The following is a 15,018-nucleotide window of genomic DNA, read 5'->3' on the forward strand; positions in this document are numbered from 1 at the left end:
AAAATCACACAATGTTCCAACATACTCGGCTACAACTATATGGAAGCTGAGAGTAGGGCCCCTTACTGAACAGACAGCTCTGTCATCAACGAATAGTGTTATGAAAAGAATGAGATTTGTGTTGTAAGCTTTGAACTGGAAAAGCATACATTATAAAATATTGTGCAGTAGACACTGTGATCAAGGGCTAGCATTTTATTGGAATCTTTAAGAAGGCCTATGTGCACCCATCTTTACTTTAAGGAAAAACGCTGGAAATAAAACCACAAATTATCATGAGGGTTAGGAGAGTAATAAGTGACTAGTACTATGGACCTGATTTGTTTTCTGGCGGATAGCCCATTGTTCCTTCAGGTGACGGAGTAAATGCCTCTGTTGCCCTGGTGGAGGGACCGCCCCAGATGTATAACCGACCGCCATGGCCAGTCATTTATAAAGCATTGACAGTTCTGTGGGCGAGTGGAGCATTTAGCATTTTCACTGCCACTTAACACCAGTAAACACTGACCTCCAATTCTGCCCATCTAAATCAGGTGGGCTGAATAACAGGTCAGCCTTCGACTGGTCTTTTCTCCACAGGGCCATTGGAGGGGTATGTTCACGGTGGATAGGGACTTGTCTCTCCCGTAAATAAACCAATGTTCCACCCGCCTCTGTACTGGGTGGATGGATGATCATCTTGGGTGTAAGCATACTCTGTCGCTGTTGGAGTATGCTGCAAGATAAAAATCTGGTCCTATGTCTTTATGACTGTCTAAGGCATCCAAAACGCAAGTACTTCCTAAATAAAAAAAGCCATATTTAAAATGTTGGCCATGTGAGCAGAGGGAAAACATCAAAGACACAGGCATCAATTTAACCATCAATGAAACACCATGACTTTGGTGGAGAGCCCAACCAACCAAAGAAAAACTTTTTTTTTAAATGCAAGAAAGCCGATGACTGACCCAAAGACCATTGTGTCTTTCTATTTATCATTGTACCTTTTTGTTATACACTGATGACCTGAGATCTGACAGACCTAGAAATTACCTATCAAGATCTGTAAGTTTTTATAAAAAACTCAAATAGTATGTGTTATCTTTTGTGATGAATGCATTTTCCTAACTTTCAAACACTGTTTTTGAAGGGACCGAGCACCTTTCATCTTCACCTCAGAGATGGAGTTCTTTATTACTCAAGGAGGAAAAAACAAACACCGCTTCCAAGATTTTGTTGAGCTTTGCTGCCAAGCTTATAACATTGTACGAAAACATAGCCACTTAATATTGAATCTTCTTGACCTGGTAAGATATTTTCTTTAATTATTGCCCTTCTATGTTTTGGATTTAAATGTAAAGCACAGCTCTACAAAATAATATGCACACTGAGTAAGTTTAACTTTTATACCACCCTTAAAAAATGTAGGCATAATCTTTGTCTGATTACGTATAATTTTTTAATTTTTAGTTCTTGCCTGCGATAAAGCATGAGTTGCATGCAGTTTTGCTTGCAAGAGATATTGCAAACAGCAAGGCACTTGCAACCCACCCATTGCTTAACATTCATTGGTTTCATTGGCACTCTTATTTTCTGCTTTCTAATTGGTCAGCACATCCTGGCTTTACTTCTTCTTATTTCGACTGGAGCTTTGACCAAGTACTGATTGCTTCAGCTTGATTGCTGCTGTTCTGTTGATTGTGCTGTAATTGATGCACTACTTTAATTTTTCTTCTACCCATCCTTGTTGAACATCTTGCCATTTGTGGTTATGTTTTACTATGCCACACACAGTTCAAGGAAGCACTTTATTGTGACTAAATATATTGTCTGCTTTCATTATGACAACATATCTTATCTCCTTCCAAATGCATTTCACTAAGACATCCACATGGGAACAATTGCTTTCTTTATGTGATAGTATTTTTTTGCCAAATGTCATTTATTTTTATTTTCACGCATTGGGAAGTTAATTGATTTGCTCAGGATCAAAGGGATGTTGCGCCAAGATATAACAAGCATTGACAAAGCTAATAGGTCTAGCTTTTGAGATAATTGGCTCTGTCATTGCCTTTTGTGCATGTTGTACAGCATGGGTGTTAGACCTGTGAGCCTTAGGGTCGTCCCCCAAACTTTTTTGCCTCTCCACAATTTTGCTGAACTTATTTTTGTTGGCCTTTGGACTCTTTGGACTTTACCACTGCTAACCAATGCTAAGGTGCTTGTGCTCACTGCCCTAATACATGGTTAAATTGGGTTATACTCAATTGGCATATTTTATATGTGGAGTGGTATACCATATACCTAAGGCCTGTAAATTAAATGATACCAGATGACCTGTAGCACTTATTGTGCCGCCCACTTAAATAGCACTTTAAAACATGCCCCAGGCCGGGGGTGTGGCTTAGACTGCAGAACTGATGGCTGCCTGATCCCCGTCGCTCATCGCAACGCGGAGATATTGATGCATCCTTATTTGTTCCACCGAGGCTAAACTCTGAACTAACACCAGGTTTCCGCTCATGCTATGCGGCACTGGATAAGTTAATCAGATGACATCAGATTGCTCTGAATCCCTCTAATTTCAGCCAGTAATCTCACCAACAATAATCACACTGTGGGACCAAAATGGCGGACAGCTAATCACACCCGTCTGCAGTGCTGGGGGCTCATTATCACATTGGATCCCATACCTGTGCGGCCACTCCAGGTGAATCCAAGCAGCCACCAACTCCACCAACTCCGGTCAAGGAACTGCAGTTTTCAGATACTCTGCTTGCGCTCAGTTTATTGTTGCGAAGAGCACACCGGGGACACGGCCTGACCTTAAGACGGCGGCCGCATTAGAAATTATTGCGCTCCACCTGACAATGTCTTGACCCGCTATGGAGACTTAGCTGACACTCTCAACACCCCGCTGTGACTCTCGTGACCAAAGCATGTGTAATTTGACTTAAAACGGCATGTTATTAAGCCCGCTACCTATCAGCACCTTCTGCAGATACACAAAATGGCACCCAGCAGTTAATGAGTGCTGCTCTAATCTTGGGTATCTCCAATCTGGTCTTGAGTGTCTCCAATCGGTGTCATTTGGAGGTCTGCTGCAGCGTGTCAGTTTTTTCCAGCGATATCACTACCTCACGTCTATCTGATCAATGTTCATCTTACAGCTGCCCGTTGTTACCAAGCATGCCATACTTGCCTGATTCTAGCACCGGACCTCAAAATGGAGGATCCAGCACCCAGTGTCCAGCTTTATTGATAGTGTTTTGATTGTGTTATGTGAAGGCTTCCGTGCATCAAGGTACCTAAGGAGTGAACTTTCTAATCTCAGACAACAACTGCTGGCATCATCATACAGATGGGGAGGTTAGATAGCGCTGTTCCAACCATGTTTACCAGCGCCAATAAGGTCATCAACACCACTCAACCCAATAAGGGGAAACTACTCAAACCTTATCTGCCCCGCAGACACGCTTGTCTGTCACCTAGCTGTCACCTAGCTATCAACCAGCCGCTCTACAGTGCTTCACATTTAGCAACATCTCACAGTGCGAAGTACCCTCCGCAAATACACACAGAATCATCTTACCCATCTGCAGACTTTACATCCTTCATCTCCAGCACCATGGCAGAAAAAGATACCAAGGCACACTATAAACGTTCCAACGGTGAGCCGTCTTTGTCAGACTCTCCTATCAAACCCAAAGCTGATATGAACAGCACAATGGAAATGATCCTCACAAAACTGGCGGACGTCCACGACCTGGCGAAATCAACCAAACAAAACACGGACGATATGCAGCTAGAGTTGACCGCCATCCATGCTGATATGAATACAATCAACTCTAAAATTGTTGCAGCGGAACAAAGGATAAGCAACATAGAGGTTTCTTCGTATCATTCCAGCAAAGAGATCAAGTCCCTTCTGGCCATCATCAGCATTTTGAAAAGACAAGCAGCCGAACTTGAAGATCAGAACAGGAGAGGCAACATCAGAATTTTTGGTATCCCTGAAGGTTCGGAGGACTCTGCGGATTCGTGCATCGCCTTTTTAGAGAACTGGATCCCTCAGATTATGGGCATAACATTTCACAAGAATCTGGAATTGGATGGAGCGCACAGAATACCGACTTATAATTTGATGGCAAGGAAAACAACACACCCAATCATCTGCAAACCTCTGAGATACCAACATACAAAAGCCATCCTCAACTTTGCCCACACAAATCGCCAGATCACTTGGAATGGCCAAAAAATTACTTCCACACAGGACTACTCAAAGCCTACTGTTGATACAAGAAAAGGCTTCCTCCTACTATGGGACAAACTCCCGAACAAAAATATCCAGTTCTCTTTTGCAGGTCCTGCCAAATTTAAAATCATAGAGAAAGGTAGATTCCACTTCTTCACTGATATAAATGATCTGTCGAACTACTTGGACTGTCCAGCCATACAAGACATGGATCACTCTACCTCCTTCTCTAATAAAAGGAAAACCTGATATCCTTATTCCTGTTCACCATCCTGATCATACTTACTCTTCGCTGTGGTATATGCATGTTTATGTGCCACTACCAAACTGCTGTCAAATGTATATTTAGTTGCAGTTTAATGTGGTTACACTTGTCGACTTAGTTGTCCAATGATAAGTCTTTTTGTCACCATCCATAATTCAGTGTGCCACTTATACTGTTTTCTTAGATAGTGTATTAGTCACTTTGTTACATGGTTGCTTCTATAATGCAGAAAGCTTGTATGTTACTAAATTGTTTATAAGTAATTGTCCGTGAGATCAGCTTGTGCGATTGCTAGCTATAATATCTTTCCTTATCGGTCATTTATCATAGTACTAGGACGGTACAATTAGCCCTGTACCCTGCTTACACACATTTTAGTCACCATGCTCCTATTTGCAATACATAATTTAATACTTTAATCTTAACATGGACATTCTAGTCAAAATAAGGATATGTTTAGCTCCTCCTACATTTATTATATGTTATACATTAGAAGGTTAACTATTGTATAATTTGTTCTCTCTCCAAGTTGTCAGTTTGACACTCCTGCCGTCACACCTCCGACAATAGATGTCCTCAGGGTTAGGGAGGTGAGGTTTTCTTTGGCTGTTTATGGTATTTACTTTTGGTATCCTCATTTTTATTATCATTTTCATTATCTTCATTATGTGTGGCCTGTTCTTTCTTCTTTGCACTCTCTCTTACAATCTTCTCATGCTAAGCAAGTGTTTCAACTATCAGCTATTCTCCTATATGCATGTAGAGCTACCAGCTCCTCAACAGTCACTAATAATGACTTCCATATGCCTATCTCTAACCTGGAGACAGTACGCCAATTATGCCAATTAAACATTAGCTTCTTCGCAAACTCATGTCAAGGCACCATTTAATACACATACAATGACACCTAACAGGACACCTAACTTTACAGACAACATTAATACCCTTTCCTTGAATGTGAAGGGTCTTAACCACCCGATTAAACGCCGAAAAATCATAGACTATCTAACAAAGACTAAAGGTGATATTATATTATTACAGGGGACAAAACTATCTAGTAAAGACTCAGAATTCATCAAACATAATTGGATATCACGTTTCATGCTCACCAGCGGAACACGAAAAGAAAGGGGTAATCACCCTAACAGAAAAAAAATCTAACATAACCCTTGAATCATATTCTAATGATGGGGAGGGCAGATTCCTAGTAACGCACCTGTGAAGAGGTGATGACTCCATACATGTTGTAAACATATATGGCCCAAATACTGATGAGCCCAATTTTGTGGAAAATGTATCCAAGAAAATAGAAAGCCTACCTCAAGATGACCTCATCATAATAGGCGGCGACTTCAATCTCCCACTAGACCCAATAATAGACCGCTAATCCACTTGCAAGTACCACACGACAAAATCTCTCGGCATAGTACAGAAAATTTGCTCTAAATATAACCTCAAGGATTCTTGGTGCCTTCAAAATCCAGACTCACACATTTTATTCAGCACCACATAACTTGTATACAAGAATTGACTATATACTTATATCATGCGCTTTTACACACCTAATTTACCAGACTAATATTTCACCCAAGCTTGTGTCTGACCATTCATGAATCAATACCACGTTAGCTGGCAGCCATTCTAAGCCTTCGCCCAAAAGATGGCGCATTAGTAACGATGCTCTAACAGACCAGAGTGACAAAAAGAAAATTGAGGATGCAATTACAGACTATATAAAATGTAACGATCTTCCGGAGACAAATGTGATCACCCTCTGGGATGCATTGAAAGCGACCCTGAGGGGGTTCTCAAGGAAATCAAAACAAAAATTAAGGCTATAAAGCAGAACTAATTAAACTAGAACAGGAAATTAAACAATTGGAACATGCCAACTCCCTAAATAATAATATTCTCAACCAACTAACACAAAAGAAGTATGAATACAATAAAATTCTGAGTATACAAGCAGGGGTATGGATAAACAAATGTTAAGGTCTCAAGCTCTGCGAAGCTAACAAAGGGGGTAGGATGCTGGCTTCTTACCTCAAACACAAACAAAACCAACATAATATCACATCAATCAAAGACGTAAATAACTAAACGCATACTAAACCTAAAGGAATATTAAACAGTTTTAAATTATTCTATGAGGCCCTATATCGTAGCGATCAGGATTTTAATCTGGAAAGGTCCTAGGTGGACTGAATTCCCCATAACTAACCAAAACTGATACTCGCTCTTGGGTAACTAATAAGGGACTCAGAAGTATCTAAATCCATTAAATCCTTGAAGGATAATAAGGCACCGGGTCCAGACGGCTTTACAGCCAAATTCTACAAGACATTCACAGATCTACTACAACCGACCATGTTAAAAGTATTTAATAATATGGCTAATATTGGAAGAACAACAGATTCAATGGCAGAAACCAACATTATAGTTATCCTAAAGGAGGAGAAAGATGCCTTACTTCCCAAAAACTACAGACCGATATCCCTCACCAACGTAGATTGCAAAATATATGCGAAAATATTAGCCACAACACTTAGGTGCCGATTCCGATCCGTTAAAAATTTTCCCCGTACGAATCGTATCCGTACAAACTGGCAAGTACGATTCGTATGTGAAAAAGTCCATACGAATCGCATTGGGTGAATTCCCCGACAAGTCCTCGGGTCAGGAAAAGTGTCCGACACGTCCCCGGACAGTTTTACGTACGAATCGGAAAACTGAAGTCCGAGCGCGCAAGTACGATCCGTACCGTCCGTCCGATTGTACAACTGTATGGAAAAAAGACCGTCCAGAGCGAACACCTATAGCAACCATGGAGACGTCCAAACAGGTGCCCGGTACGCGCCGAACACGCCCCCAGCCCCCCGTGTGTACGCGCCGTACCCCCAGCACCCCCGTGCGTATGCGCCGAACCCCCAGCCCCCACGTGTGTACGCACCGGACCCCCACCCCACCCGTGTATGTCCGGAGCGTACCCCCACCCCGTATGTACGGTGCGGACCCCCAGCGCGTGGGGGTCCACACCGTACATACGGGGGTGGGGGTACGCTCCGGACATACACGGGTGGGGGTCCGCACTGTACATACGGGGGTGGGAGTACCCTCCAGACATACACGGGTGGGGGTCCGCACCGTACATACGGGGGTGGGGGTACGCTCCGGACATACACGGGTGGGGGTACGCTCCGGACATACGGGGGTGGGGGTATGCTCCGGACATACACGGGTGGGGGTCCGCACCGTACATACGGGGGTGGGGGTACGCTCCGGACATACACGGGTGGGGGTCCGCACCGTACATACGGGGGTGGGGGTACGCTCCGGACATACACGGGTGGGGGTACGCTCCAGACATACGGGGGTGGGGGTATGCTCCGGACATACACGGGTGGGGGTACGCTCCGGACATACACGGGTGGGGGTACGCTCCGGACATACTCGGGTGGGGGTCCGACGCGTACACACGGGGGGGCTGGGGGTACGGCGCGTACATACGGGTGGGGTGGGGGTCCGACGCGTACACACGGGGGTGCTGGGTGTACGGCGCGTACATACGGGTGGGGTGGGGGTCCGACGCGTACACACGCGGGGGGGCTGGGGGTACGGCGCGTACATACGGGTGGGATGGGGGTCCGACGCGTACACACGGGGGGCTGGGGGTACGGCGCGTACATACGGGGGTCTTGGGGGGGGATGTTCGGCGCGTACCGGGCCCCCTTTTCCTCACGCTTCACGGCGTACTTCGCTTTTCCGGCACTTTTTGGGTGCCGTAGAAATTTTGCCATCCGGAGTTCTGTCGGTACGAATCGTACTTGCTGGTATGTAAACAGCTGCCTAACTCCGTACGAATGTCGCGTATGCGCTGTCCTGGATCACATTCGTATGTATATTTTCGTCGGTCGGTGTTTTTTCCGATTCGTACGGAAATGGTGTTTCCGTACGAATCGTACTTGCATGTTTGTACGGTCTTTTTACCGGGTACGAGTCGGACGGAGAAAACGCTCCATCCGACGATTCGTACCCGGTTTTTCCAAGATCAGAATCTACACCTTAATGTAGTCCTTCCACAATTAATAAGTAACTCCCAAGTAGGCTTTATTAAACATCGTATGTCGAACGACAACACCCGTCTTTTATACCAAGTACTAGAAAACGCATCCCATAACCCCACATCTTCTATAGGTATAACTCTAGATGCAGAGAAAGCGTTAAACAGAGTATCGTGGTCTTTTTTAAAAACAATGAATGCATTCATTTGATTTGGGTGACCCCTACATAACGATGGTCATTGCTCTTTACGAGAAGTCCACCGCACGTTTTGCGATTAATGGTTCCCTCTCCGAGTCTCTCACTCTTCAACAATGCAAAAGGCAAGGTTGCCCACTCTCACCTTCCCTCTTTCTATTAGCACTAGAACACCTCCTACAAGATATAAAACAAAATAATGAAATTGCTGGGGTAGGTTTTCAGAACATTCAAGTTAAATTAGCTGCTTATGTGGATGACATCCTGATAGTTACAGAGAACCCTGGCTCCTCCATTAGGGCCCTGATGCATACAATAGGACATTACTCTATTCATTCTGGTTATAAGCTGAACAGAGATAAATATGAGGTAAAACCTTTAACTATTCACTGTACAAAAGAGATTTTAGGTGACTCAGGTCTGGTATTGAATTTGTAAGCAACATAGTAGACACATGACATCACAATGAAAACACCACGCTAGAGAAAAAAAAAACTACTAGACAAGTGGTTCCCCAAATTCATCAGTTGGTGGGGCAGAATCGAAACCTTTAAAATGATTATCACCCCTCTAGGTAATTATTTCATTAACATCCTACCCCTCATTTTAACAGAAGACTTCCGCCATAAACTTGATATCCTCCTCTCAAAATTCATCTGGCAAGGTAAGAAGGCCAGAATAGCCCTAAAAAAGCTCAGGCTGGATAAATCTCTGGGGGGCGTCAATCTAGCCAATTTTAAATCCTACCAAACTGCCTTCCTAGCAAAACGGGGCTCCTACTGGTTCTCTCCACCTAGCAACTACACTCCAGTGTGGTTAGTAATTAAAAAGCAAAACCAAAGGGGATGATGGATGGAGTATTGAACAATGCAAACACTCACCCCCAGTCAACTGATCTGGGTTTAATCCATCATCATTCTTTAGCTCACTCCACCACCCCAGTTTAGACATGGCCATATGTAAATCAGTCTGACCCTGTGCCTCATGGGAACAGTCCAGCCCGAACTGCCAAGCCATGTCTTCCCTGGACCAGAAACAAGCATCCTGGGACCGGTTTCTGGCTAATCAGCTGTCTTCAGCCAGGCTACAGGCTAGCTTGAATCCAGTGACAAAGTGAGCAAGGGACCCACGTCTGGGCATACCCTGCCAACTTAGGGAGAACAAAGCAAAACCAAAGGGGATGATGGATGGAGTGTTGAACAATGCAAACACTCACCCCCAGTCAACTGATCTGGGTTTAATCCATCATCATTCTTTAGCTCACTCCGCCACCCCAGTTCAGACATGGCCATATGCAAATCAGTCTGACCCTGTGCCTCATGGGAACAGTTTAGCCTGAACTGCCAAGCCATGTCTTCACTGGACCGGAAACAAGCATCCTGGGACTGTTCCTATGAGGCACAGGGTCAAGACTGATTTGCATATGGCCTTGTCTGAACTGGGGTAGAGTGGTGAGCAAAATAACGATGGATTAAACCCAGATCTGTGACTGGGAGTGAATGTTTTGCCAATGTGCAACATTCCGTCCATCATCTTGTGTGTTTTGCTGTTCTCCCTATGTGGGAAGGGTATGCCCAGACATGGGTCCCGTACTCACTACGCCACTGGAGACAGGCTATCCTGGCTGAAGAGGGGTGAAACCCCGAAACCGGTCCTAGGATGCTTGATTCCAGTCCAGGGAAGACATGCCTTGGCAGTTCAGGCTGGACTGTTCCTATGAGGCACAGGGTCAAGACTGATTTGCATATGGCCTTGTCTGAACTGGGGTGGAGTGGTGAGCAAAATAACGATGGATTAAACCCAGATCTGTGACTGGGGGTGAATGTTTTGCCAATGTGCAACATTCCGTCCATCATCTTGTGTATTTTGCTGTTCGCCCTATGTGGGAAGGGTGTGCCCAGACGTGGGTCCCGTGCTCACTACGCCACTGGAGTCAAGCTATCCTGGCTGAAGAGGGGTGAAACCTCGAAACTGCTCCTAGGATGCTTGATTCCGGTCCAGGGAAGACATGGCTTGGCAGTTCGGGCTGGACTGTTCCCATGAGGCACAGGGTCAAGACTGATTTGCATATGGCCTTGTCTGAACTGGGGTGGAGTGTTGAGCAAAATAACGATGGATTAAACCCAGATCTGTGACGGGGGGTGAATGTTTTGCCAATGTGCAACATTCCGTCCATCATCTTGTGTGTTTTGCTGTTCGCCCTATGTGGGAAGGGTATGCCCAGACGTGGATCCCGTGCTCACTACGCCACTGGAGTCAAGCTATCCTGGCTGAAGAGGGGTGAAACCCCGAAACCGGTTCTAGGATGCTTGATTCCGGTCCAGTGAAGACATGGCTTGACAGTTCGGGCTGGATTGTTCCCATGAGGCACAGGGTCAAGACTGATTTGCATATGGCCTTGTCTGAACTGGGGTGGAGTGGTGAGCAAAATAACGATGGATTAAACCCAGATCTGTGACTGGGGGTGAATGTTTTGCCAATGTGCAACATTCCGTCCATCATCTTGTGTGTTTTGCTGTTCGCCCTATGTGGGAAGGGTATGCCCAGACGTGGGTCCCGTGCTCACTACGCCACTGGAGTCAGGCTATCCTGGCTGAAGAGGGGTGAAACCCCGAAACCGGTCCTAGGATGCTTGATTCCAGTCCAGGGAAGACATGGCTTGGCAGTTCAGGCTGGACTGTTCCCATGAGGCACAGGGTCAAGACTGATTTGCATATGGCCTTGTCTGAACTGGGGTGGAGTGGTGAGCAAAATAACGATGGATTAAACCCAGATCTGTGAATGGGGGTGAATGTTTTGCCAATGTGCAACATTCCGTCCATCATCTTGTGTGTTTTGCTGTTCGCCCTATGTGGGAAGGGTATGCCCAGACATGGGTCCCGTGCTCACTACGCCACTGGAGTCAGGCTATCCTGGCTGAAGAGGGGTGAAACCCCGAAACCGGTCCTAGGATGCTCGATTCCAGTCCAGGGAAGACATGGCTTGGCAGTTCAGGCTGGACTGTTCCCATGAGGCACAGGGTCAAGACTGATTTGCATATGGCCTTGTCTGAACTGGGGTGGAGTGGTGAGCAAAATAACGATGGATTAAACCCAGATCTGTGACTGGGGGTGAATGTTTTGCCAATGTGCAACATTCCGTCCATCATCTTGTGTGTTTTGCTGTTCGCCCTATGTGGGAAGGGTATGCCCAGACGTGGGTCCCGTGCTCACTACGCCAATGGAGTCAAGCTATCCTAGCTGAAGAGGGGTGAAACCTCGAAACCGGTCCTAGGATGCTTGATTTCAGTCCAGGGAAGACATGGCTTGGCAGTTCGGGCTGGACTGTTTCCATGAGGCACAGGGTCAAGACTGATTTGCATATGGCCTTGTCTGAACTGGGGTAGAGTGGTGAGCAAAATAACGATGGATTAAACCCAGATCTGTGACTGGGGGTGAATGTTTTGCCAATGTGCAACATTCCGTCCATCATCTTGTGTGTTTTGCTGTTCGCCCTATGTGGGAAGGGTATGCCCAGACGTGGGTCCCGTGCTCACTACGCCAATGGAGTCAAGCTATCCTAGCTGAAGAGGGGTGAAACCTCGAAACCGGTCCTAGGATGCTTGATTTCAGTCCAGGGAAGACATGGCTTGACAGTTCGGTCTGGATTGTTCCCATGAGGCACAGGGTCAAGACTGATTTGCATATGGCCTTGTCTGAACTGGGGTGGAGTGGTGAGCAAAATAAATATGGATTAAACCCAGATCTGTGACTGGGGGTGAATGTTTTGCCAATGTGCAACATTTCGCCCATCACCTTGTGTGTTTTGTAGTAATTAAAAAGGCCATCCTTCACAATCTAAACCCTCTTACCTTGCTCACTTCCAATTCTACAAAATTGGTTAGATTGAAATCAAAATTCAAAAACACAAAAATCTCTCTCCAAAAACTAGACAAGAAACTTACCTCAAGCATAAAAGTCTCTAATGTGGAATCCCTATGGAATAACTGTAACATTCAATACAAGAGCAAAACTATACAATTTGAGGCTTGGATCAATAAAGGTATCTTCTTCCCTCCGCAACTGGAACACTCCTCATATCCTTTAACTTCTGGGAAATCCTAATCCTAATTACATATGGCAAACTGTTGAAGAAAGTACATGAATACAGAAATAAATATATCAATTGCATTTACACTGGTATGCACACTTGACAAAAGAACTAGAGGTATTATCTAGGTATTCTACAAAGAGACATAAACTGCATATTTAGCGCTATTGATATGTTTTTTTGAAAGGTACAATTTCTTACCCAATACCAAAATGGATTCCAGCAGGTAAAACTCAGACTATGTTACTTCAGAGTGTATTGCTATGTTTTAGAATTGTGAACAACATTTAGGCACATATACTTGAAGGGTTAAAACCTAATCCAGTATCCCCCGAAATGAATTAGCAATGACAGGGGGTAAACATAAATTTAAATTCTTTGTTAATTATTTTAAAAAGTGTTTTGAGGTTTTTTGGATATACCTGAACTGTTAGTTTAAATGTTGAAAGCTAATATATCTGTGATTTATAAGTAACAACTATGTGTTTTTAAAGTGATAGTGAACATTTCAGTTACCCATGTCAGTGGCTGCTCACTCTATCTCACAAATGGAAATTGTAAACTGAATGTGTTAGAATGCAGATTTTCATACCTTTATTCAAAACAGACCTCAGCAGTGACCACTTACCCATATGATATGTTAAATCAAACACTTTCGAAAGATCTTGAAATAGGTGAAAACGTGTTACTTGAATTATATAAAAGTTTATATAATCACATAAAGGATTAAACACTTATTTACGATTGTGTTCACAATTAAGTTGGCTAAAAGGTTGTAGGGTGGACATTTTAAGACATCGAAGTTGTTAGTGAGACAATGTATTATTAGATATGTGCCACAAGCTAGAAATAGTTAAATATTATGTTTAAACTATTTGCAAATGGAAGATAAAGGTGGACTTGCTAAATAAATATTCCTATTACGGAATAAGATGAACAAGCATTGCCAGATTTTTTATATTGGAACTGTGAGTCAAAATGATTTAACACATAATTAGATAATGTTGATTATTTTTTTCTTTTTTGTTAATTGTATCTAAACAGATGTGAACCATTGCTGAGATATTTTAAACATTTCAGAATGTGTTCACAAAAGTCTAGGAATTTTGTTATGTTGGGAGTTTATTTTTAAAAGTATTTTATTTTAAAATGATGGGATGAGTACATGTACATGAAAGGTTTTCAATTTCTTGAAGTTGCTACATTAAATGTTTTTTTCTTTACATTTCAGAAAGTGAAAGTGCTTTATAAATTCCTATTGCTGTGTGAGAAACGTTGGATTTGTTTCTACAATGACAATATTGTTATAAGGGGCATTATTGTTTGTTAGTAGCTTGAACAATGTGAACAGACATTAGAGACTTTTTGGAGCTAATAAATCTACCTAGTGAAAATACATTAAAAAACTTCCACCTATTGAGATAGTATTCCAACCTATTTTAATGCTAACTGTGCTTTTTAGTAAAGGTGCAATTGTTGGATTGTTATAGGCGATATCTTGGTGTGATCAATTGCTGTTGACGGAATGGAAAGGTGTCTAGAATTATTTTCTCACATGCTATCTCAACAAACTGTCACTTACTGTCTGTGATATATTGACTGGCACTGTAATCCTTGTATTTTCTGTTTTAAGTTTTTTCTGTTCTCATATGAGGAAAACGTAATAAAAAGATTTAGAAACATGGTGGTTTTTAGAACCATCAAAAGCATTAGAATTCATTGTAAACTTGAAACTTTTCAAAAAGTGTGGTGTTTGCTTTATCCCATACATGAGAATTTTTTTTAAACTAAACTTAACCAAGCCTACTTACAAACTGTTATACCTTTTTTATTAAAACATTTTTGTTCTCATTCCATTAATAAACTTGCTTGTCATCATTGGTATTAAATTCAAAAAGGTACAACTGAAATTCTTTATACTAAAGAAATGAAAATAGTAACCCCAACGTGTCTGAAAATGTATCATTGTATCATTTATAGTTATTATATATTCATTTTGTATTGCATTTAAATAGTTCTTCATAGCAGTGATGAGGTGCTGAAGGATTTTAAAGTATGGGTAGATCATTGCTCAATAGATTGTGCTTTGTTAAAAGGTGTAAGTTTATACTGTGGCCTATGTAAGAAGTTAATTGATTTTGTTTGTACTGAGCAGAGTGATGCACTTATGATT

The 15,018-nt window shown here is 43.1% G+C and overlaps 1 protein-coding gene across 11 annotated transcripts in view; it reads left to right on the forward strand.

Moving 5' to 3' along the window:
- Positions 1–15,018, forward strand: part of PIK3C2G (phosphatidylinositol-4-phosphate 3-kinase catalytic subunit type 2 gamma) — a 2,048,585-nt gene that overhangs the window by 1,759,572 nt on the left and 273,995 nt on the right. For all 11 annotated transcript variants that reach the window (XM_085652678.1, XM_085652687.1, XM_085652677.1 and 8 more), the window contains one exon: positions 1,130–1,286. In XM_085652678.1, the coding sequence (XP_085508804.1) occupies positions 1,130–1,286 (157 nt within the window). The remainder of the gene's footprint in view (positions 1–1,129; positions 1,287–15,018) is intronic.

This window comes from Triturus cristatus, chromosome 4_1 (genome assembly GCF_964204655.1).
Source record: "Triturus cristatus chromosome 4_1, aTriCri1.1, whole genome shotgun sequence".
Classification (NCBI taxonomy): domain Eukaryota; kingdom Metazoa; phylum Chordata; class Amphibia; order Caudata; family Salamandridae; genus Triturus; species Triturus cristatus.